The sequence below is a fragment of the Schistosoma mansoni genome, chromosome 5 (assembly GCF_000237925.1).
Source record: "Schistosoma mansoni strain Puerto Rico chromosome 5, complete genome".
Lineage (NCBI taxonomy): Eukaryota > Metazoa > Platyhelminthes > Trematoda > Strigeidida > Schistosomatidae > Schistosoma > Schistosoma mansoni.
The window spans coordinates 6,425,455-6,451,497 of NC_031499.1; the positions used below are offsets into that span (position 1 = coordinate 6,425,455).

Consider the following 26,043-nt stretch of genomic DNA (forward strand, 5'->3'; position numbering starts at 1 on the left):
AACTTCAAGGGGACGCCGGACATTTCAGGTAGCAGAAAACCACCTTGTTTATAAAGAGCCGCTAGAATGGTCGAATGAACCAAAATAGTTCGAATGATTGTGGAAGGAGTAGACGAAATTTATGATCAAAAAGCTTCTTGTATCGGTAAATAAATCCCCCAAATCAATAACTCTGTAAGTGTTCGACATTGGATTATGACCACATTAGTTTTAATGGACTCACCTAGCTGAAGGCGCATGGTCACGCATCCGCACCAGATCACGAGTGGGAACGCCGTGCTCAACTTCGCCTGCGATCACTAGCCAGATTAGATCAATCACTTCTCTATATATTGTTAATCTATCAAATATATTTTCCAACCACCTCGCTTTTGACTTTAGATTTCACTGGGTGGACGCGATTCAATTATAGAATGAGTTGCTGGTAAAGTGTTGTCATACTACAATACCTGTGGTATGTTCATTGGTGGGCCCTACTTGATCTGGTACACCAACCTATAAACTGTGAGTTTGTTCTTTTTCGGAATTTTACAAATCATTGCTTTATTTTAAGTTTTATGCATTGTGATATTTTTTCCTCGTTCATTCTTGTGCTTGATAGTTTATTATGACGGAGCAGACACACAAGGAACCCATGGTTTAAAGACTATGTCCCCACCTTCGTTTCAACTAATGCCCTTCTGGCCAGACAACATCGAAGCCTGTTTCTGCTACGTAGAAGCCGACTTCTACGGACATGGCATGACTGATCCACGCGCACGATTCTCCACGGTAGTTAAGGCACTACCGCGCGAATTTAACAGGTACGTCACACCTAGTATGTTTACTAGTGATGTTTCTGAGCCTTACGAAACTCTAAAACGGTCCATTCTGAAACGCGGAGATCTAATCGATCGACAAAGGTTAGATCAACTCCTTAATAATATCGACCTGCAACATGGTTCTGTGACAGACATGTTGCTACGAATGAATGAGGTAATTGGCCAGAGAACTTTCGATCATGGACTGTTTAGACAACTTTTCTTGTTCGAACTTCCCCAACAAGTGCAAGCAGTACTTGTCTCGTTTCAAAACAACGCCATAGACGAGCTCGCCGCATCTGCCGACCGCATCCTAGAAGTCACGAAATCTTCTAATGTCGAGGTTTTTTCAGTCAATGGAAATCCTCAAACGACCCAGAATGACATTACAGAATTATATCATACACTTACATGTTATCTTATACTTCGTGATGACTGTTAACGGTCACATACTCCGCGAAGAAGCACTTCACGTAGGCGATCTATCTCCAGACGGCGAGAGACGGATAACCCCGACTGGTGCTGGTATCATAACCAGTAAGGAAAGTCTTCCAGAAATTGTAGAAAACTCTGCACTTACCCGAACTCCAAGTCGACCGACACGAAAATCCATTCGAGAAACGTCCCAGCCGGCACGCGTTGACGGCAACCGTAGCCATCTGCTATACATCACAGATGTGATCACGAAAGTCCACTACCTCGTCGACACTGGCACAGAAGTTAGCGCTCCTCCTGCAAATTCTAACGGACGGTTGCACGAATCAGTTTTAAACTGACAGGCGGCAAACGGAAAGCCAATCGCCATATATGGTAAAAGGCACGTTTACCTTAACGTGGGTTTACGCAAATCCATTCACTGGATCCTCGTTGTTGCAGATGTTTCTATGCCAATCATTGGTATAGACCTCCTGCAACACCACAATCTACTCATCGATACGCACAAATGAAGGCTAGTAGACGGAAGCACTAATTTATCTGTTTGTGTAACTTCTTTTTCCGATTGCAGATTATCCCCAGTCACAAGCACACAACAGACCCATTCTATCAATTCTGGGATATACCAATCGCATTCGAAATCGCCGTAGGTAATCAGCAATGTTACACATCACATCACGATTACAGGACCACCTGTATTCTCGAAAGCACGCCGACTAGCCCCCGAAAATCTTAGGTTGGCTAAAAACGAATCCTGCAACATGATAGAGTTAGGAATCATTCGATCGTCGAACAGCCCATGGGCATCTCCTTTGCACATGGTCCCTTAAAAGGACAACAACGATTGCCGTCCAACTGGTAACTATAGGCGTCTGAATGCAAAAACCATTCGTGATCGTAACCCGTTACCTCGCATTCACGATTTTACAGCTACCTTGAAAGGTACAACTGCCTTTTCTTAAATTGACTTGGTTAAATCCTATAACCAAATCCCTATGGCTACTGACGATATTCCAAAAACCGCCATCATAACTCCCTCCAGACTCTACGAATTTTAGCGAATGCCTTTCGGCCTAGGAAATGCTGCCCAAACCTTTCAAAGTTTCATAGATGACGGTTTACGTGATCTCAACTTCGTGCATGTGTATGTTGACTGCTTGATAGCAAGTTCGGACAGAGATTCACATCTTCAGCACCTGGACATTGTGTTCGAATGGCTGCAAAAGCATGAAATAACTGTCAACATTCAGAAATGCCAAATCGGAACCGACTCCTTAGATTTCCTAGGACACACTATTGATGCTCAAGGCATCCAACCTCTGGGAAGCAAAGTGGCGGCCATTCTGGATTACCCAGAACAGACTGCCATTGCGCATATTTAACGGCCCTGTAAGTTTCTATAGACGGTTCACTGGGTGGGCGCGATTCAATTATAGAATGAGTTGCTGGTAAAGTGTTGTCAAACTACAGTACATGTGGCATCTTCATTCTGTTCCTTTAACCAACAGATCTTTGATGTCCTGAGATCGGGATTTTTATATATGAAACAATATGAATAGGAGGAAAGTTAATAAATGACAGTTGAATACTACTGAGCACCGGCAGAATTATCTGCCACGTTGAGCGCGTCCATACCTCAGAAGGGAGATCACTAGATACCAAACTGTCTACCTAATCTACTCATAGTCATACATGCTTGACTTAGAATGATCAGTCAGGGACATGGTTCCGGCGGATACAAAGGTGTGATTACAGTCTATTGTACAGTAAAATGACCACAGAGGGCGGCATGCTTGATCATGTGGAGTGCCTGTTACCACCATCTAGATATTTCAACAAGTTATCCTTTTTGTTTGTTTTAACACAATATTATGTCGGTTAACCGTATAACCTATTCGGTTGTGTACGGAAAGTTTACAACTTCGTACTGGACAAGGTACATAAAACAACCAGAGACATTGTGGTGACTGGCAATATGCATTGAAAAGATTGAAGATTAATAAGGTGCAGGTTTCTTAACTGCTAACTTTCAATTGCCGATCACTGACTGGCATGGTGGATTTTCTTCAACTCCTAATTCTAAAAATGTACTGTAGTTGTGGTGTAATCACAATACAGAAATCCTGAATTTAGTATCACTACATGATTTCAGTACTTATCTTCAGAATCGACCAAGCAATGAAGGAACGTTGTGGCGGTGATGTTGATATACTTGTAAACGTGAACTGATGTCGATCTGCTACTGTGTTTTTAAGTTTTCAAACGACTTTATCTACTGTTCAACCTTAAGATGTGATCCAAACCACTTGAATAAATACAATTATGTTTATGTAACCAACGTTTACGTGATTCCAGACTGCACATAGTCTGCACTACCTGCTTTCATCGATGAATTCTCTGAATTCTCTGTTGCGGCCTTCAATAGTTCGTTTCTAATAGTACGAGGTGATTTAAATTCATGTTACTGTAGCTTTTCCTCATTCTCAGGTCACAAAAATGTAGTAGATTTTCCCGCCGCTTTGAATTCCTATTTAGATTCAGTTTTCATCAGTGGTTTGGGAACATATGTAACTCATAAACGTGCTTCATTATCTAGCTCTGATCATTGTATAATTCATTTTCTACATGAAGTATATAGGGAGTTTGTAAAGAGCACACTCTTGCATAAGACTAAGAAAATGGAATACAGAAATTACAGAGAGGAATGTCTCAAAATCTTAATGAAAATTTCGCGCGAAAAACTGGAGATTGTTTGCAGACAACTCGTTGGGCAACGATGTTGATGTCGCTATATCCCAGTGAAGATTAAATTTTGGGTAACTTCTAAGAACTGTTAATGGATTACTACTACATATACGTGCTTCTGGTATAACTATTTAGTATTTAGATTATGTGTATCTATATTCCTCTTATTATAAGCTTTATTTTGACCTATAGACTATTATGATTATTCTTAAGACAATAGAATATGGTCTCGCAACTTCGTAGATCGGTTGAGGTTGGACGTTAACGCCGTTGGATGCCGGCTCAGTGGTTTAGAGGTTAAGAGTTCGCGCGCGAGACCGAACGTCCTGGGATTAAATCCTGCGAGAGGTGTCATGGGTGAACACTTCTGAGGAGTCACATATTTAGACGAGACGGCCATCCGATGCTTTGAGGTTCTCAATGGTGGTCTAACATCAATCGATTCATGATCTCAATCAAAAACTTATCAATCTCTACAACCTCATGCTGATAACCACAATCTTAATTAAACTAAGTTAGACTACTCTTTGTCTAGCCTTAAATCTGTGTGGTCAAGATCTGATTCCATTTAGATCGTATGAATGATTGTTGTCAAAATATACATCCTGTCTATCCTCTTATGTAATACATGACTTAATCCGCGTTGGTGAATAACGGAGTTAAATAAATAATTGAGGACACGTATATTTTGTACACTCATTTATCTGGACAGGAAATCAGAGGGATGAAGCGAATAGAAGAGAGCGAAGCAAAAACGACACGTCTTGGAGATGGTGGGTAAGCCAACTCAATTTAACCAAACGTTAATCAATATTTATAGACAGTTAAAAATAAGTTGCAGACATGTGATGGATCGGAAAAGAAGTGTACACACACAAACGCTCATATAAAAATAGTCTGGGATGATAAGGGAATAATCAACGAGGTCAAAACGTGACTCATGATGGATAGGTAAATTGGCTTGTCCAGAAGCTAGAGTAAGGTATATGGGTTTAACATAACAACCGACACTACAAACCGTGAGATTAAAATTACCTTATAGCTTACTTTGTAAGAAGTAATTCCTTCTCCTTGTACCATATCCTTATATGCAATCTTTCTTTTATATATTACTACCATTGGAGTAACCACTTCTATGTATTTGGTGTTCATCTGGTTGTACTAATGAGGTATGGCAACTTGGACCGATGCATATATGTGTCTTTTCCTGATAGTGAAACACGACAACTAAGAATAAAAGATATTCATGATTTACTAGTATTCGATCATAGGTTTCTTCAAAGCATCACTCAAGTATTTCGGTCCAACGAGTAAACAATGCTGATGTAAGGCATCGGGTGCTATGTTAAGACAGCAGATGAATCGATTGTATGGTGAATATTCATCAACTAAGATGGTTGAGACATGTGTTACGCATCACCAGCTACCACATACCTCAACGCTCAATGATGGCTGACTTGGAAACAGGCTGGAAGAAAGCTAGGAACGACAAAGCCAAGATGTGGCATTCATCCATTAAATCATTAACAGTTTGACCTAGCCATAGTTGTAGTGTGTTATGTGCTACTTATGCTGACAGATATAAGTAGTATATACCATCAGTCAGAAGTAAAGTACGTGGCAGCAGAAGATTGCAATGAAGACAACAGGAAAAAAATCTGAAAGCAGTCAAGAATAACAGAATCTGGGGAATAATGTAGTGATAAAGGCCGACACAAGGATGTGCAAATGTTGAATTTAATGTATGATTTTCATGTTTTAATAAGCCACTGTGTGATTTTGCGTTAAACAATAAATTGGTTTCCTCCTCCTGAGTTCTCGTTCACTACAATAAATATAGGCTATATGGTTGGATCCGCGTTATTATCGTTACGAATGTCATAAGATTTTGGTTAACATGGCTCGAAATCGTTTGCAATAGTGCAGATCCATTCACTCTCCATATTTTTCTAGACTATGGTTTCAGAAATCTCGTTATGTCTTCACTTACTTTTTCTATATTGAATCGTTTCTAGCATTACTGCTACTCAGATGTTTGTCTTGATCTCACTGCGCTAATGTGGTATGGCAGCTTCAAGTGTGGCAGATATATGCTAGACCCTTTTTTGACATGAAAGACTGGCGGATCACTGTATTCCTTGGCTTTCAAGCTTTTTCATCTCATTTACTTTACTAGCAGATATCACTGCTGTTTCCACTGCTTTTCGGATGTCATTCCACTCTGCCTCTGGGTGGGTACAACTTATATGGCTGCCTAACTGTTTTTCTAGTTTATGCTGAATTATATTCATAGCTTGCCTATCATTAAGTAGAACCCTTAGAGACTTCCCTGCAGTGTCTTTCCTACGTCCAGTAAGACGCAGACAAATACGCATTCGCACTAGAGCATGATCTGAATCTAAGTGTGTGCTTCAGAACGAGCGATAGTCTTCTATTGAGCCTCTCCATCGGTGGCTGATAGCGATGTGATCTATTTTGTGTTCAACGCTGGGACAAATTCGGGGGGTCACCATGTCAAAAGATGTTTTTCATTGTGCTTAAAGTTAGTATTTGTTATAAACAGGTGGTTATCTGAGCATAGCTGCAACAGACAGTCACCACTGTCTGTTCTTTGAGCCACAACATTTCAGGTGTCTTTCCTTTTCGCTTAGTTCACCTACTTGAGCATTAAAGTCACCAGCCACTATTACTACATCAGAGCGCCTAGATTTTCGGAGAAGGTTGGAAAGCTTTATGAAAAACTCATCTTTTATATCATCTGGGCTGCAGTCAGTGGGAGAGCAGGCAGAGACGATGAAGAGGCAACGATGAGTGTCCTTATCTTTCCGAGTCCTTACTTTTCCGTTTGGTCGGACAGCGCACAAATGACTGTCTACTGGGATCCATTTTGAGAGCCAGTTCTACCCTACGACTCAATGCTATATCTACACCGGCGAGGCCACGGGAAACAACATCCGGGCTTACAGATACATGAAGTGTGAATCGAGTTAGTTCTTTATTGTGACATGCTGAGGTCGAATGAATGACGATACTCGGATCTTGTATGCGCGTTTCGGAGACGCAGCACACATCGATGTTGCGAGATTCTGAAGTCCTAGCTAAGGAAGCCTGTTGTCTTATTTGACACAATATTCGGACGTTAAAAGTTCCTACATATAATTTAGAGAGTGGTTTCGGGAGACCAGGAGTAAAGTTTCACGTACTCGGACCGTTTTCTCTAGAGGTGCGAGGTGATGAAAGGACGTGAGAAGGGTTAGTCATGGAGATAAGGGAGTTATTAGGAGTTGTAGGAAGTATTTGAAAGTGACCAACTTGGTCTCGTGTGCTGTTACGCGTATGAAGGCTGTTATCACTTCCCGACTGCCCACATCGTGGAAGGGTATTTCTTGAGGGACCTGAAAAAAAGTTGGGTTAGTGTTGGTCTTAACAACCAAGGGAGAATCTGTTCACCGTTCCAGGGGGAGCCATCGAGAAGTGATGTTGAGTCTTACCTATTTTTCCATTTGATGTTGTGGATTTCTCCCTTACACCCTTTGTTGTTACAGCTGGAGCATTTTCTTGTGTCTGTGAGATGAATTGAAGCTCATTCATGTCACCATTAGGAGGATTGGTTTTTACTTGATTAGGTTTAGTTGACGGTGTGTGTGTATATGGTTCACATTTAAGTACTTTAATACGTGCACAGGAAATAGAAATGTCATTATGTTCTCTGGTGTCAGTTGGAGTGCGCATCTCATCCATAGATTTCTGATCTCTATGCACATCTAGGTTTACGGAGCGACTAGTCATTTATGCATCCGCATCATGCTCATGATGGATATGTTCGATGATCTTTATAGCATTAGGAGTTGTCCTTAGTTGTTTGTTTGTTGCTACTTGACCATGCGCTCCTATCGCTTATCGTCTTCCTACACGATATTCATAGGGTTGTAGGTCTGGAGTGACCTTAACGTTTTTATGTGGAATCAAGGAACCAATATTTTTGCTAGAATTATAAACACAGTACAACAACAATGACAGTATGCATATAACTCATCGAAATGACGTAAGTTATGAAAGCTTTTCATGGAGCAATATATTTGGAACCAATAACTTATTATTTTATTGTTAAAAATTTGCGAGGCCAGCTGAATAGCGATAACAAACGGTATTTGGTGAAGTGTGTACTCACCAAATGAGCAGGAAGCATTGCCATGAGTATGTCATTTTAGTTGGTTTAAAAATAAAGTCTACCTACACTCCAATTTGAATAAAAAGCTCCACTATCTATTCATCAAAGAACGAAAAGAATATCTATCCATTACTTAACAATATTCTGAGTGTTTTTACTCAACCATTCTGTCAAACATAATTTTTAGTTGATTTCTGGCTTTTTTTTCAACAAAATCACTTCCGAATTGCAGGTGTATAATAACATGTTATCGACCCTCGGCTGACAATAGTCTTCTTCCTGATAGCTAAGTAATACAACGTACTGCTCCTGAGGTTCCTGTTGGCTAACTACAAAGGTGCTCATTTACAAGCCCCAAGGTCAAGCGTGAAATTTTTTGACGGTAGGTACCGCTCGTTCTATTGATAGGAGGAATCAGAATAATAGTAAATAGTCTTTATTTGATCTTAGAACAGGAGAGTTGGAGCGCAAGGTTATCGTTTTAAAACACACAAATTTTCTCAACACTAGAGATAAAATAATAGGGAATATAATGCCTGTACAAAATAAAGAAATGAATGAATGCTTGAGCTATAATTTTTTGACGTCACTAGGGTGTTTTTAGCCAACTCTTAAGCAGTCAATCTAAGCTGTTACACCTTCACCACTCTGAGGAATCGTGCACGTAGGCCTATCACACCGTACCTGTTAAAATCAGGTTCTGCTCAGCATGACCAGGTATCAATATTATCACGCCTTAACGGCTTCAGTTAGAGGATGAGGGTATAAGAGTCTTGATCGTTAATAGTTTGAGTTTCTGCTTAATCATGATGAGGGCAAAATACAAAAATGGGCGCGATAGAAAAAAATCTGAGAGTACGAAAATAGTATTACGATGTGTAAAAATAGAAGAATATATATAATATCATAACAAGGGAAAGATTCACAGTTTATGTTTGGTGTACTAGATCACGACGAGCTCATCAATAAAGAGTTTGACAACGGCTTTATACATAACATCATTAAAATTGAAGGATGTCAATGCAGTCAAATCATAAGTCAAAAATGAAGGGGTTGGAAGATATATTTGGAAAGCTATCAACTGGTCGAGAAGCGTTTGGTTTAATCTGGCTAGCAGTTGCAAGGAATGAGTAGCACGGCATACCCACTGACCATGTAAGGCAGAATGTTGTTTCATCACTGAAAATTTCAACGTACCTCATACCAACTGGATAGAGCTGACAGTTTCATAAGGGGGTTTCAATAGCGACCTTCTATCAACCATTATTCTGTGCACACTGGTATACTGTATCGCAAAACCAACAAATAATGACTGGGGACATGATCCGTCATTGCTTTCATTGGTCACCAACCTAAAATCTTGTAAGATACCGGACCCTGATGGGTTACATCCACGACTGCTGTCATCTCTTGCGGACAGTATTTCTGAACCGCTCGGGACGCTCTTTAACATGTCCCTTTCACTCACTGAACTCCCTAGAGATTGAGTAGACAATCTCATCAGTATTATATTTAAAGATGATCGGAGACAGATCGTATATAACTACCGGCCTGTCAGTCTAGCCAGCAAAGTCGCTAATTTACTTGAAAAGATAATTCGGGTTAAGTTACTAAGTCACATAGATGCGTACACTCTGTTAACTCCCGAGCAACATGGGTTTAAAAACAAACATTCACGCTTGGCTAACATACTTATTGTGAGGGAGGATTGTACTACAGCCCTGGAGAACGGTCTGTCTGTCGATTTGATATTGATAGACTTTAGCAAAGCGTTTGACAAGGTTTCACACTTTGGTCTTATGCAGAAGCTCTCGAACTTCGGAATAACAGGTGCTGTACAGGAATGGATAGGAAATATCTGAGGTCACAGAAAGAAGGTTCACAAACCGCGATCTAATAAACCTAAAGGGGGTTCCTGTTTTTCTCATCAAGTGATCAATGACTGGAACGCCTTAACCGAACTAGTGGTATCAGCCGCATCAGTGGGCATTTTCAAGAAGAAGCTGAACTTTCATTGGAAGACAAACTGTCAAGATTAACACAGGTCCACTAACCTACTATCCTTATTACTGAAGACTGAAGACCAAGAATCAACCAATGCGAATCCAGTGACCTCGCGCAAATTTTAACTGATAATAAGCATGGTTAAGAGGTTTGTTATTCTTGTTGATTTGCAACATTGCTGGTAGGAATAAACGTAAATCAAAGGTACTTGGGCCGTGTGCAGAAGAACCTACAGTTAAAAGCCCCGAAGATATCTGTATTACAACTCATGAATGGTAATTAATGAATTTTATGATATATTCTGAGGACCAACAGCAAGAAAAATCCACTTGTACTTTTTTCGCGTCTTATTGAGGTTGAAGCTGCTGCCAAGCAGTCTCTAGAGAGATATGAACCTATCCTTATTGCAGGTCCTGTTGGCTGTGGGAAATCATCACTTGCAAATAAGCTTGCTAAAGAATATTGCAATGTAATTCGTACTATTCAAATTAGTGAGCATACAGATGCAAAGGTAAGTGAAGTTTTCTTAATTAGTTTTCGAGGTAGTTTTCAACTTATTGGTCGCAGTAGTTTGAAGGATGATCAGTATTTTTTGTTCTTATCGTCCACTGTGTATGTAAACTTCTAGATGTGATTTCATTTATTCAAACTGCAATTACAAAGTAGTTCACTTTTATGAAAGGAGTGCGATCACTTTTGTTTTTCAGTCAACACCATGTAAAGAGTGAACTTTAATCAAGATACGTACTGGTGTTTCGTTTAAAATATTCATTGAGATACCCGAATTTGGGCTTTGAGATCCTTTAAATTAAGAGACAACTAAAGGTTTCGTGTTAGTTTCCCGTAGGTAGATTTCAGAGTCAAGTCCAACAAAGTAGTTAGTTGACTTTCAAACCAACTGGCCCCCAGTGATTTCCTTATAAGTAAGGTCATGAATGTTTTAATCAGTCTCACCAAATAACTACTGGACAAAGATATTGGGTTCCAAAGTCTTTAATGAAAGTTGTCTTATCATTAAAGGAAATCCATCCTGTATTTCTAAACGTAACATCGCTTTTGAACTAATCGATTACGGTCACTTATAAATGTTAGATCTAATATTAAAATATACTTCCCAAAATAATTATTTTCGGGTTAAAGTAGCTCACTTTCTTTAGTCCTGTTGTAATAAGTTGGATGTGGGAAGACATTTTGTTATTTGGCTGTTGAAAAGTCTTCAACAGGATGTTGTTAAACAGAATGAAGGACTCCGTAGACACTTAACTTAGACACCAACAGTCTGGATTCCGTATGGATGGATCGTGTGCAGACCAAATCGCAACTCTACAGATCATTGTGGAACAATCAGTTAAATTAAATTCATCACTTTACATCAACTTCATTGTCTACGAGAAGGCATTTGATAGCGTGGACAGGACAACACTATGGGGGCTTCTTCGACACTACGGCGTGCCTGAGAAGATAGTCAATATCATACGGAATTCCTATGATGGATTAAACTGCCAAATCGTTCATGGAGGACAACTCACTGGCTCGTTTGAGGTAAAGACCGGTGTTAGGCAAGGTTGCTTACTCTCACCCTTTCTCTTTCTCCTGGTGATCGACAGGATTATGAAGACATCAACATCTGGAGGGAAGCATGGTGTACAGTGGACAGCTAGGATGCAGCTGGAAGATTTAGACTTCGCAGATGATCTGACTCTTCTATCACACACGCAACAACAAATGAGGGAGACGACGACCAGTGTAGCAGCAGCCTCAGCAGCAGTAGGTCTCAATATAAACAAAGGGAAAAGCAAGACTCTCCGATACAATACAGCATGCACCAATCGAATCACACTCGATGGAGCTTTGGAGGATGTGCAAACCTTTACATATCTGGGCAGCATCATTGATGAACACGGTGGATCTGATGCAGATGTGAGGACGCGGGTCGGCAAAGCAAGAGCAGCATATTTACAATTTAAGAACATCTGGAACTCAACAAAATTGTCAACCAACACCAGGATCAGAATTTTCAATACAGATGTCAATACATTTCTACTGTATAGAGTGGAAACTTGGAGGACTACGAAAGCCATCATCCAGAAGATACAAATGTTAATTAACAGCTGTCTACACAAAATACTTCGGATCCGTTGGTCACATACTATCGGCAACATTCTACTGTGGGAGAGAACAAACCAGATTTCAGTGGAGGAAGAAATGGCAACTCGAACTGATGTACGTACGTACGTACGAAGTTCTACGTTGTGACTGACTGACTGGAGGAAAAAATCAGGATCAAGCGCTGGAAGTGGATATGACGCACCTTATGGAAAGAACGCAACTGCGTAACAAGGCAGGCCATCACATGGGATCCTAAAGGCCAAAGGAAAGGAGGAAAATCACAGAACACATTACTTCGAGAAATGGAGACAAGCATGAGAAGAATGAACAAAAATGGGATAGAGCTAGAAAGGAAGGCCTAGGACAGAGTGGGTTGGAGAATGCTGGTCGGCGGCCTATGCTCCATCGGGTGTAACTGGCGTAAGTAAGTAAGTACTGTTGTCAAGCCCAGAGTATAACTGTCTCAATAGCCTAACGTTTTGTTTTATTATGATCCAAAAGTGATTGTTAAGTCACCTGTAAACAAATCATTTTCGTTCCCTTTGTGACACCTGAAACTTACAACTCATCCTTTCAAGTCTTCATAGATTCCCTCATGGTGACTATATTTTATCGAGGCTTATTTCTGCAATATTGCAGAAATATTTTAAGCGTAGTCTAACATAACCATTTTTCAAGAAAGTATCATTGAGTGTTTATATATTGTTAATGCATACATTATTGTCATTTCTTCGACTCAATAATTTTAGTAAAAAAACGCATTCGTATGTATAATGAGTTCAACCAACCTAAGTAAAATCACATGTCAAAAGTTCCAATAACTTTACTCTAGATATCAAATGTTTATTTTATCAGACTCTTCTAGGAGCTTACTGTTGTACTGAAATACCTGGACAGTTTACATGGCGTCCAGGTCCTTTGATTTCATCAATAGAACAAGGTCATGGATTAGTCCTGGAAGATATTGATCGTGGTTCTTCTGAATTGCAGCTATTAATCACTTCTGTGTTGAGAAAGCTAAGAAGTTATTCAGTCAATTCAAAAAACATACTATTAGATCCTGTTTCTGGTAATCCAATCACTCATCATCCCAATTTTCGCTTGTTAATGACGAGACGTTTTATTTCATGTCATGGTGAAGATTTTCGCCAAGAATCTGGAAACATATTGGTTGAGTTTTTGGACCGTTACTGTTTTGTGATCACGCTGCCAAATTTTTCGAAAGATGAAACAAACCTAGTAAGTTGAGTTATTTATTTTTGTAAGTAAGCGTTTGTTCTTCATTGATAAGTTGAAAGATTTTGCAAATGAAATACTATTTAGTATATATTTGTATTCTTTTAATGGGAACGCACGAGTTATCATGATTATAAAGTTTCAGATGGACTCAAATTCATTTTAATCATTAGGGAAATAAAGTGACTTGTAATTGTAAAGTATCCGTAGTTTTTCTAAATATGTTCCCACCTTCTAAATTTTAAATCTTTCACTGATTTACCATTATTTGTTTAATCTCTAGCTTATTAGTCATCAGTATCCAACACTTGTTCCTTTCATTGATCGCATAATGAATATTTATACATTTGTCGTCGACTCTTTCCGAAATGCTAATATTGTTATACAAAGTACTATGAATTCTTCTAGACTACGAGGAATATCAGTTAGAGACTTATTAAAATTTTGTTCACGTATATCAACGTTAACTGAAAAGGAGAATTTTTCCGAATTGTTGCTACTAAATGCTGTCGATTGTTTCCTATCCTCAATGTGCAATTCTATAAAACAACTTGAGATAGCTTGCCGACTAGCTGGTGAATTGAATTTATCAGTTGAAAATGTAGGTTGGATCTTTTTGAAATTTGATTATCATTATTATTATTTTTTTGTAACATGTTCACGTTATTAGGGCATAAATTACACCTACTGTTTTCATTTTAAACTGTTGTGTAGATAAGTATAGCTCTATGTACTCGACGATAAGTCTCATATTTTCGTTAGAGTTAGTGATAGGTGACCTAGTACTTATATAAATCAGTTCAACTTGTCACACAATATGGGTACTGATATAAAATCGTCAGAACAGATCTGAGAGTAATACAAAATAGCAACAGTATTGTCAGTCGTAGTAGGAAGCTTTATACATGTATAATATATTCGAGAAGGGAAAACGAAACAGTGAAGTAAAGAGTACACAATAACTTTGAAAGGGAGGACAAGGAGTGAATACATATGGGTCATTGTGACGTATTCTGAGACACACCACTCAAATTCTCTAACCATTGATCAGGATGATCACCAGTAGGGTCAACTAAACGAATACATGGCATCTGTTTATAAAGTCAGTAATTGCTGGTCTGAGTTATATTGGTAGATGCAGACTACCCGGTTGAGGTTCACGTGATAACCGAGATGAGTTTTTGAAAACTTTGAGTGGTATGAGTCGAAATCGTTCACAGTGACACCGACGTTTTCACTTTTTATCTTCATCTCGATTTTGAATTGCATTATTTGTTCACACATATCTTTTCATTCTGCCTTTTTGAACCATATTCTTAATTCTTAGTCTCTTTTCTTCATTATAATTGTTACTTGTTCATTTTATTTAAGTGGAGGACGTACTCTCCGCACCCTCGATCGCACCAGAGCATTCGGAAGCGTAATTGCTACCACATTATTCCAATCTCTTTTGGTAATCTCATATCGTACACTAATCAAGTATGACAACTTGAGGCAATGCACATCTATGGTAGGCTCTAAGTCGATGATGGCTGGTGACTGACCGACAGTTGACTGGACTGCAACTTGGTAGTCTGCATTTGTCCACATGGTTTAGTCCATCAGTCAATAGTTCCAAGGATTAATACCTTTTTTGTTTAACTGGCCCTAGTTTTCTTCCAACCTATTCCTACACTCACCAACGCCACATGTCGAGGTAGCCGGTGGTTGGACGTATTTATTACACGCTCCCACCAGCTCAGCCGAGAATTTACCATATCATCAACGATTTCCTATCTTTACTGAATAGTTTGTGCTTAACTTCGGCATTGCTCGCTCGTTTGTCTTAACTTACGCGAGCATTTTGATCAAATATTAGCAACCAACGAGTATCTATTATTGATTGTTATGTTTCATAGCTATAAATTAGAAGGAAACAATCTACTGAGCAACACACTCATATCTTATTCGGGAGATGAACATCTTACCTACTTTACAAGTGACAAAACTTGGCAAAAATCAGGCGAGCTTAGTGACTCCATGAGCTTATGATATGACCCGTAAGCAAACCCTTCTGTCAAAAAGTTGAATGCTTTAATCCTTAAGCCGTTGCTTTACGCCCATTGTGTAAAAACCAATAACAATCCCTGAATTTTGCAACTCCGGTTGCTTTTATAGCAAAATAAGTGAGATCTAAACAGTTCATTAATCAACTCAAGGTTTATTCAGTTGGTCAGTTAGTCATCAATGTAGACTTATTCACTAGGTTGGAAAACGTATCTCTTGTATTAAAAGTTTAACGATGCTAATTGACCTTCCAAATATTGCTAACAAAAATAGGTTTCTAATTCCACCTCCTTCATATTGTTGAAATACGAGTGTGTAAACTAATGAACCACAGTACTTGTTGTTAACTCACTCGTGACTTCAGTCTAGTGGTATCACAGTTCCTCACATTACATGCGTTTCTCATAGCTTAGTTAATGGAAGTATTCCTACTTGTATTATTTGTTATCGTTTATCGGGATTTTAACATTTATTATTATTTCCAGGCAAGAAATATTTTGTGCTGTCGATCAGTTGAAATCAGCTTACAGCCTCAAAATAGTGTTTTAAAGGTTGGTCGCACCATTCTTCCATGTCGGAGAACACCTGAATGGGAAATCAAAGTGTCTGGGTAGGGTTGTTTTTTTAAGATCACTAACATTGTTTGTATGATGTACAGTGACAGACTGAATTCTCCACTTTTTGGTTTGTTTGTTCTTGTACTTGGTGTTATAGATTAAGTTTATACAGAGACTTAGGCCGAAAGTCAAGGGAAGTATGTTTGTGGATAATTTCTATCTAGTATTGATGCCACTTAGAAAATCCTTTAAATTCCAATAAGGTATAGTAATTGAATAATATCGTATCCACCGCGAAAAATTGTGGTTATGGATACCAGTCCTCTGTAAGATCTTCGGTACATATTATTGACGCATCTCAAATTTAGATGAAAACAACTCTATAAGATTAGACTTCGTTAATCGCTTTTTCGCACTAGAACTTTTATGAATCCCTCTACAAGCCATTCACTAAGGAGCACGTAAATTTTATAAGGTTAATTCCCATTATTTATTTGTTTACTTTCTCTCGACAAAATTTTTGATATCATATATCATGGAAAGGGTGCTCCATATAAAAAAAGGGTTAAAAAGGAGAAAGGGTTATGTAATGAGCAAAATTAGTTCTCTTTAAAATATGGCCCCTCTAAAAACGCAACCACAATAAGTCTTTATCCGTTAAAGAGTCTACCTCACTTAAGACTGTGTTCGAATAATATAAGAACACTGTCATAGGCATCTCTCCTGAGTCATGACTGATAACATCGCAAGCCATTTAGTGTTGCATGATTATTGGAATTCCAATTAGAGAATCATGGTAGGGGAACAGATCCCAATCTTATACAACTGTATTTCACTCCACAGGATCATATCCTAAATTGACTACCATCCCAGCGTTAAGAAGTACTATGCAATATGGAAAGCATTCGGAAGCCTTTTGTAAAACGTGTTCTTCTATGGTGTAGGCAGCTGGGAGGTGACAACCACCCTCAGACCTATAACAGCACACGACATCGCCTCGTCCATAATCAAACCCCATATTTATCACAAAATATTAATTTTACTTCTACTATCGATCTCCGCCTGCCTTCGAATTTTTGCACATGTGCCACAAATGCTGACTAGTAAACTTCATAAAGTACTCTCTCAGGTCTTTTGAAAATGCGCTTCAAACTGCGTGTTGTTAGGGTTTTAATTTCTGAACCTTATATCTTCCGAGTCATTGAAGCCGATATTTTATGATAACAATATCAACTAAGTTATTATTATTACATCTAGGCATTCGTTATCGGACGCCGTTAATATTTTAATAGAGTTTCCACTGGATATGAGCCGTACATTCTAAGTTAACTAACTTGATATTAGCTGCAAAATTATTGATTATGTTTATCTCTATTTATCCGTTGGTTATCTTTTTATATGTATAGTGGAAATTCTATACTTCAAAGCTCCAACGATATCATTTGGCCATTTGCTTCTACTCGTTTATCATCTTCCTTATTGGAACGATTAGCTGTTGCTGTACAGCATAAAGAACCTGTCCTACTTGTCGGTGAAACAGGAACTGGTAAAACATCTACGGTCCAACGACTTGCCTATCTCACAGGCCATCGTTTAAGAGTAATCAATTTAAATCAACAATCAGATAGTGTTGATCTAATGGGAGGGTAGGTACCTTTTTTTCACTCTCACTCTCTCTCTGTCTATACAATAAAATGTATTCAGTTTTCGACTTTATTTTATTTATTTATTTAAACACATAGATATTGGTACAAAGGGGCACCAGATATATATGCGCCGCACAAATCTCTTGATTTGCGTGAGGGCTAGCATACTACCCAGGTGCCCGAACTGAAGCAGGTGGTTTTCTTAGGGGGCCACACCTGGGGCCTTTGACCTAAATGTCTTGATCCACAAGGCAGTGGAGCATCGTGAGGAGATGCAGTCCCATGGTAGCCGGTGACTAAAGATTGATTCATACACCATTTGTTCCCTCAGGATACTGGAGCTCATGTGCACCATTGGTTTGGAATCAGGGTTTTTCAACTCCTCTGGATGGACTTTCCGTGTCCACTAGCCTGGTTAAAGCGCTGGACATTCGCATTTCGTCCTCGGAAATTCCGTAAACAACACCGGTGCCACGAGAAGGTAGTGAGTAGGACTTCCTTGGCAGAGGCTTTCTTAATATTATTGAACATTACATTTTACATTCCCATATTACATTGTCATGTTATTTCTTTCTTGTGTATACTTTTTCTTTTTTCGTTTTTTTTTAAATTTTAGATTTAAACCTGTAGACTTTCAAGTTTTTGTACGACCATTACGGGAAAAATTCGAATCACTTTTCACGTGTACATTTAAATTAGATAATAATCTAGTTTTTCTTGGTCATATAAATGTAAGTTTATTATGAAAATTACATAATCTATTTAGTTTAATTCATATAAGAACTTTTGTTTAAATTAGAACGAATAGTTCCACAGTATTTGGACGCCTAGTTGATGTAAGACGACATTAAATAGGAAGAATATGTAGTTGTAAAATCTCAGCGAAGTGAATTTGAAGTAAATCCAACGTTTCACCTAGCAATCTTGTTCAAGCTTTTTCAAGGAAATATAATCAAACATCAAAATGATCGAATATAAATAGGTAGTACATGGTTCTTCGGTTCATTGTACACTGAATAGGTCATTCAATCACCACTTACGTATATATACAATATGTAATCTTAACACGTATCATTTCCCATCACAGATCTCTTACATACTAATACATATACCTAGTTTAGACATTTTCAACGCTGATTGGACACGAGTGTACATTTTTGTTCAGGTTGACACATTTCACGTTATCACGAGAGGAAACCAACAGAACGAAATAATATTGAAATAGATGAAAATGTAAATATGAGCGATACAGCGCAAAAGGAATAAATACAATCAAAGAGTAGAATGCTAGAATTATTCTTAACTTGAGTTTTGGGAAAATAGAGAATTGTTGCATCTGTGTCACTGTGACTGATTTTATGTCATACCATCCAAATAAACAAAATAAAAATCTATAGAAGGGAAAGTACACAGGACGTTAGTTTTATGAGGAGTAGTAGTTGACACTTACCGGTTCTCTAAACTATGGAAGGTTATTTCCTCTTGCAAAGCCAGATTGGTGAGCGTGACCCCAGATAAACTACTTGAAGTTGATAACACATAATCTCTTTCTAAGTTGTTTTTCTTCTGTTAACTCCGTAGATTTCAGACCTTACACAGGGACAAGAAATCTGTGAAACAAGAAAGTATGGGCTATTTTTAGGGTAAATTCTTCCTAACACGCTCTTACACCAGTATTAAGGCAGTACTTTTGAAGATACTGGTTATTCATGGAAATATCCTTGCCGCCACCGCTAAGACCTTTACCCTCATGCGTCTAACGTCCATTTCACTGCTTCTCAACTGACTTGGTTGACATAGTAGGACAAGTCTTTCACTCAATATTAGTTCGGCTGGGTTATCACAATAGGCAAGCAAAGCTAACCTCCTCAAGTTGTAGGTTCTATCTTTGGGAGGGGGAGAAAGTGAAAAACCTAAATATTTATTATAGGTATATTGATATCCCTTCCACTGAATGGTGAAAACTGTCGATCGGCGTTACAAATGCAAAACAGTTTGACAACCGAAACAAAATACTACGTACATTTTGTAGTTTGATATTAAAGATCGCTATTTTCCCGTAGATTTGTTTAAAATCATATGTATTCTGCTACATTTTTATTAATTTAACGAATATCTTTTCGTAGACTTGTTTCCAATCTGGACGTTGGCTTGATTTAATCACTTTAATGCGTCATCCAGCTCGTGTGGCTGTTCAACGTGATTCATCAGTTGATACTTCAGAATGGATTAAATTTTTAAATGATCTAACTATCCTGGAGAAACGTTTAGAAAATATCACAAAATCAAATAAACCTGGATTAGGATTTGCTTTTATTGAAGGTGCTCTAGTTCGTTCAGTGCAAGATGGTGATTGGATACTGTTGGATGAAATTAATTTAGCTCCAGCTGAAATGCTTGATTCACTAAGTGGTCTATTAGATTCTGAATATGGTAGTCTTATCTTGACAGAGCGTGGGTAAGTCTTACTTGAAATTGTATTTGTTTCAAGGGATTGTGAAGAGATTGGCGATTTACTTTAAAATGTTCCTTAAGTTTTAGTAGAAAGTTGTAACCGGTGGAGTTCAAAGATATTGAACGTGAAACAATTGTCATAAGTAACGTTAAATAATCGTCACGCTATATCGTAAATTGATTTGCGATGAAATTGTCTCATGGTTCTAATAGTTAAGCGTTTACCTCTAGATCTAATCATCCAGAACCTGATCTCAAGTTTGGCCATTAGTACGTAATGAAACAATTGTCCAATAAACCTAATTTGCAATGGTATTAGAACTGAAATGAACCTGCAACTAATACCACCTATAAAATGGTGATTGTTGGTGTCCATGCTGGTGTATATGCAGGTGTGTATGTATTGAGTGGTTAAACAATTTAATCACCAGGTTTAGAAAAAGTACAATCTGTGAAATTAGGAGACACCCGTAGGTTAGAATGTTTTACTCAGGCGTTTTCTAGGCACTTCTCGCGTTTCGTAAAATGAACGAGTAGACAAGGTTGAGGTTAGACACGGGATACTTGGCAAAGATGGCTGACCGGTCGATAAAGTAGTGAATCTTTGTCAGCTGAGATGGTTAGAGCATGTATTATGTATACCTGACCACCGCATATCTTGACGTGTGATTCCTGCTAGTGCAGAAGTAGGTTAGAAGAAAGCCAGTGTCAACTAAACGAACATATGGCATCTGTTCATGGCTATTGGTTTTGCATCGGTATCTATGGTATTCGTAATCAGAATTGTAATCGTCACCTTATTGTTGTTTGCTCCATTCGCGTTCTGAATAATCGATCAGCTTTAATAGTGTTTATGCGTTTAGCCTGAATTAGTTAAGTGAACTACGGATTAATTTTAATTTGATCCTTCTAATGTAATTGATTGAATGGTTCTGAGCATTGCCTATCGCCTGTCCGCTTTATTTTTTTTTGTCTATTTGTGTTTTTATAAATTTAGCGATAATGAACCAATAAAACGTCATCCGGACTTTCATTTATTTGCTGCTATGAATCCAGCTACAGATGTCGGTAAACGTGAATTACCTGTTGGACTTCGTAATCGTTTTACTGAATTTTACATTCCTGAATTAGACCCTTGTATTAATGTTAATAAGTCAGAAGCATCGATGGATTTGGATTCTAGTCGTCATATTGAAGTTATACGCTCAAATAATTGTGAAGATTTAGCCACCTTAGCTCGTTCCTATTTAGTTGCATTGAATCCAACTCCATCACAATTATCAACTATTGTACGACTTTATTCAGCTTTGAGACAAGCTGCTGTTGAGGGTTTGGTTGATGGTGTAGGTCAAAGACCACATTTCAGGTGAATTTTAATTGTTTACCCTTGTTCAATTATTTTTAACCATATTTTTGGAGGATAGTTCAGTCTAGAATATTATATAGATTTTATCGACCATACCCTATTCCTTAAGTTGACATGTTTACACACTGTCATCGGATTGAATTTATTGTTTGATGGAAATAATTATGAAGGTATTTTATAATGGTTAGCACCTTAGGCTAGTTGTCGGTAACCTTGATCGAAATTTAGTGCATATGTATGTTAGTGTCTCTAGTGTGGTTAACGCACTCAATTCTCAACTGTTTGGTTGGATATTCGGACCCCATTTTATCCAAATTGTGTGATTGGGTAGTATAATTAGCCTTCACAAATAAGTATAGCGTATACTGTATTATTTATAACAATATAATGCGACGTAGTGTGCGTATATCGTAGTGAACAGGGAATACGTCAGTAATAGTCTGACCTTTATTCAGTTTAGTTTTATCCTAACCGCTAAACGACCCATGGACAAGATGAAGTTTTTGCAAAACAGTCTCCTCCTTTTCTTCATTTATTGTAATCCTATCACCGTTGTCTTTCTTTCTCTCTAGTCTTCGAACATTATGTCGAGCCTTAATTGAAGCTGGTCGTGGCTATCATGGAAGTATCTTACGTTCCTTGTATGAAGTAAGTTAGTTCTTTGTTTCTGTGCACCAAATTACCTTTTAATTTTTGATGATAATGTAGAATGTGTTCTTGTTTGAAAACTTGTGATTAGTAAAAACCAATCAATTTAGTTGAACCGCTTTATCTAAATTTGCTCAGTAGAACATATTGTTTACTCAATTACTTTGTCTCATTATTTCGGTATGCTTAATTATCTAAAATTACATTAGAAGCCGAAGTCATCGATTAGAGTGACTGATACAGTAGGCTAATGAGATATCAGCCAAACTATGAAGGTACACAATTGGCCAAGATATGGTTTTTTATTTTCTAAAGAATAAGACATAACCCTACTGGAGGGATATATCTACATATACATGAATGAGTTTGCGGTCATTTCTCGATTCCCATGATTAATGAAAGCTTCCTTTTCAATCGATTAACTAGTTAGGGTTTTGAATAGGAAAGTTGTTTTTCGATATCAAAACTAGATACTATACCATACGGTAGACACCCGCTAAATTTGTGTAGAATGTTTTTAGTTTAAATTAGATCAGTAATTTGTCAGTTTCTTCTTTCACTGTAATCTATGATTCTGATGTCCTGGACAACGGGTTATTTTTGAACAGTTGATGTTTATTGGATAAATTATTTATTTATTTATTTAAACACATAAATATTGGTACAAAGGGGCACCAGATATACATGCCCCACACAAATCTCATTTGATTTGTGTGAGGGCTGTGATACTGCCCAGGTGCCCAAACTGAAGCAGGTAGTTTTATTAGGGGGCCACACCCCGAGACTTTGACCTAAAGGTCTGATCCACAAGGCGGTCAAGCGTCGTGAAGAGATGCAGTCCCATGATAGCCGATGACCAACACTTGATTCATACGCATTTGTTCCCTTAGGATACTGGAGCCCATGTACACTATTGGTTTGGAATCAGGGTTTTCCAACTCCCCTGGATGGACTTTCCGTGTCCACCGACCCGGTTAAAGCGCCAAACGTTCGCTTTTCGTCCTCTCAGTTTAATAAACAACGGTAATGCCACGAGAAGACATTGAGTAGGACTTGTGTGGCAGAGGCTATATATTCGCTGGCCATGTGAGAGCATTCGGAGAGGGAGAGTGGACTCTCCACACTCGGTCATACCAGGGCATTTGGGAGTTGTTGGATAAATCGTTATTGAACTGATAAATTAACTTGCATCGTAACAAGGTTAACGTGACCATTAAATAAAAATTGGGAATTTACACCACTCCGATACCATCAATTTTGTTTTACTTGTGAAATTTTTGAGTTAGAAATGTTTAGCGGCTCTTTCTCTCTCTATTTAACCATTTGGTAGTGGCTATACCATGTAAGTATTACGAAGAATAATTAACGTTTATTTAGACATAATGAAAATGATGATTCTGTTAGTAATACCATATTAAAATTGCAGTCAGTCAGTCAATCAGCTACAATGTAGGACCAGGCAGCAGTTCATAATCGTTCCAATGCTATCCATCTTTATAGAAATATGGGAATAGAAATAACACCAATTATTCTCATATACTAGATCTAGTTTATTCTTCTTAGCCATGTCACCTAGAGTCTCCAACCATTGGTTACGATAGTCACGCGGACCCCAACCAGGTAGTCTGCATCTGCCAACATGGCTCAGACTAGAAGTTAGTGACTTCAAGCTCTGATGCCATGTTTTGGTTTGGCCGCCCCTAACTCTCTTCCAACCACCCCCAATACTAGCCAGCATAGCGCGTCGTGGTAATCAGTGTTCAGGCATACGTAACACGTGGCCTAACCATCTCAGTCGATGAAGATTCATGACCTCATCAACTGATTTACCATCATTCTTTAATATACTGCGTCTAACCTCACTTTTACTTACCCGGTGATCCCATCAGATGCTGACAATATTTCTAAGGCATCTGAGGTCAAATACTAGTAACTTACGAGTATCTTCCACTCTTAATGACCATGTTTCGCTGACGTAAAGTAGAACAGAGTGAACTGCTGCGCACACATATGCATTGGTCCAAGTTATCATACCTCGTTATCACAACAAATTAAAATTTCTGTGTTTAATGATTTAATTATGTTTCATGTATATTGTTCCATGGGTTTTGACACCATATAGTATGCACTCATGTTCGAACTAGGCTGAGTGATGTAAAGTTGTTTATCAATATCTAATATAGCGTTACATTATCATTACTGTTGTGTACATCCATACATTATGTATTTCTTTTGAAATTAACAAGCCATATTATATCTTTTCTTTTTTTAGGGTTTACTTTTTAGTTTTGGTTCACAAATTTGTCGAACATCACGACCAATTTTAGATACTTTAATTCAACGTTATTTATGCTCTGGTTGGAATAAAGATTCATCATCATTATTACGCTTATTAAATACTCCATTACCTATACCTCAATTAAATAATCAATATTCCGATGATTATTTTGTGAATGTTGAAGGTTATTGGTTACCAAAAGGTTCACAACAACCAATTTCAATAGATAATAAAAATGAATTACCTGGAAATTATATTTTAACACCAAGTGTTCAAGCAAATTTAAAAGATTTGGCACGTGTTGTCGCTGCAGGGTATATATTCACTTTTGTTTTTCTTCTTCTGATTATTGAAGATTTTCACTGTTGAAATCATGAGTCAATTAAAGCTAGACCACCATCGAAAACTTGGAAGAACTGGACGGCCGTTTCGCGAGTGCGGGATCGTGGATGTGCGCTGCTGAGGAGTCCCATAATAGGACGAAACGGCCGTCCAGTGCTTCCAGGTTTTCGATGGTGGTCTAGCTTCAATTGACTCATGATTTCAACAGTGAAAATACTAAATTCTTCACAAAACCCTCTCTGATCTATTGAAGATTTGTCATGACCTACTTCATTTTACACGCTTTTACGTGAAGGTTACATAAGTAAAAGTTACGTAATCTAGCTTTTTATGAGATAACATTCTTTCGCCTTATTACATAAGGTCTGAGTTGTCAATGCAACCGATTTTTAACTATCTATTCTAAATTATAAGATTTGGTATCATTTCGTATTGTCAAAGTTAATCAACATCGTAGTAGGATGAAGTGATTATTTTGCTTCTTGTGTACTAAATGTCTAGGAGCACGCTTATGAATCTTCATATCAAGTAAACTAAATTACTTTATGCACAAGTTACCCACAAAATCATGTTTGCGAGACTTTCACCCCTTTTCAAATGTAATGAATCGACTTCGCCCCACAATGTTTTAATTCCTGTTGATTTATAAACGTTTATTATAGTGATGGAACTAGCGTTTGTGGTAATATAGCCCAATCATTATTTCTATATGTCCCTGCGTTGTATCGAGATAGGTTTTTTGAGTGTTGAGTAAGCAGTCGTGTTTACTATTTGTTATATCTGAAGCGTCTCGAATTCACTAGTTAGCGTACGGAACAAGACTTGTGACCAGGGACCGATGCGACCCAGACCCGGCTAACTACAGTAAGAAGTCCAAGTTGGAAGTGGGGAAAATATATTCCGTAGCAGCCAGAAGCACAGCAATCGTAAGGGGAAGAAATCAAACGTATATATACAGCATAAAATTGTCCTTGGGCAGCATTACAAAACAGCATACTAAAAGATACAACGGACTAATGGCGTTTAAGATATTTTACAAGTGGGAAATTCGACGCGAAGGTGAAAAGAGCGCTTTTGGCGCGAAAACGAGGAAATTCAAAATTTCAAAATAAAATTACAAAATTAAGCCATTTACCAAGTAAGTTCTGGGGATTTGACATCCCCAACACTATTGATTCATATCTTTATTCTAGCAGTCCACTTGGT

At 38.1% G+C, this 26,043-nt stretch overlaps 1 protein-coding gene across 1 annotated transcript in view; it reads left to right on the forward strand.

The window, feature by feature from the left end:
- Positions 1–10,292: 10,292 nt before the first annotated feature.
- The window catches only part of Smp_143650 (putative midasin (midas-containing protein)), a gene marked incomplete at both ends in the record, with an annotated part of 50,582 nt that continues 34,831 nt past the window's right edge, over positions 10,293–26,043 (forward strand). Inside the window, 12 exons of the mRNA XM_018797752.1 lie at positions 10,293–10,303; positions 10,341–10,430; positions 10,471–10,666; positions 13,120–13,503; positions 13,784–14,075; positions 15,709–15,745; positions 17,510–17,749; positions 18,366–18,480; positions 19,876–20,207; positions 21,201–21,569; positions 22,142–22,217; positions 24,490–24,809. Of these exons, the coding sequence (XP_018652763.1) occupies positions 10,293–10,303; positions 10,341–10,430; positions 10,471–10,666; positions 13,120–13,503; positions 13,784–14,075; positions 15,709–15,745; positions 17,510–17,749; positions 18,366–18,480; positions 19,876–20,207; positions 21,201–21,569; positions 22,142–22,217; positions 24,490–24,809 (2,462 nt within the window). The remainder of the gene's footprint in view (positions 10,304–10,340; positions 10,431–10,470; positions 10,667–13,119; positions 13,504–13,783; positions 14,076–15,708; positions 15,746–17,509; positions 17,750–18,365; positions 18,481–19,875; positions 20,208–21,200; positions 21,570–22,141; positions 22,218–24,489; positions 24,810–26,043) is intronic.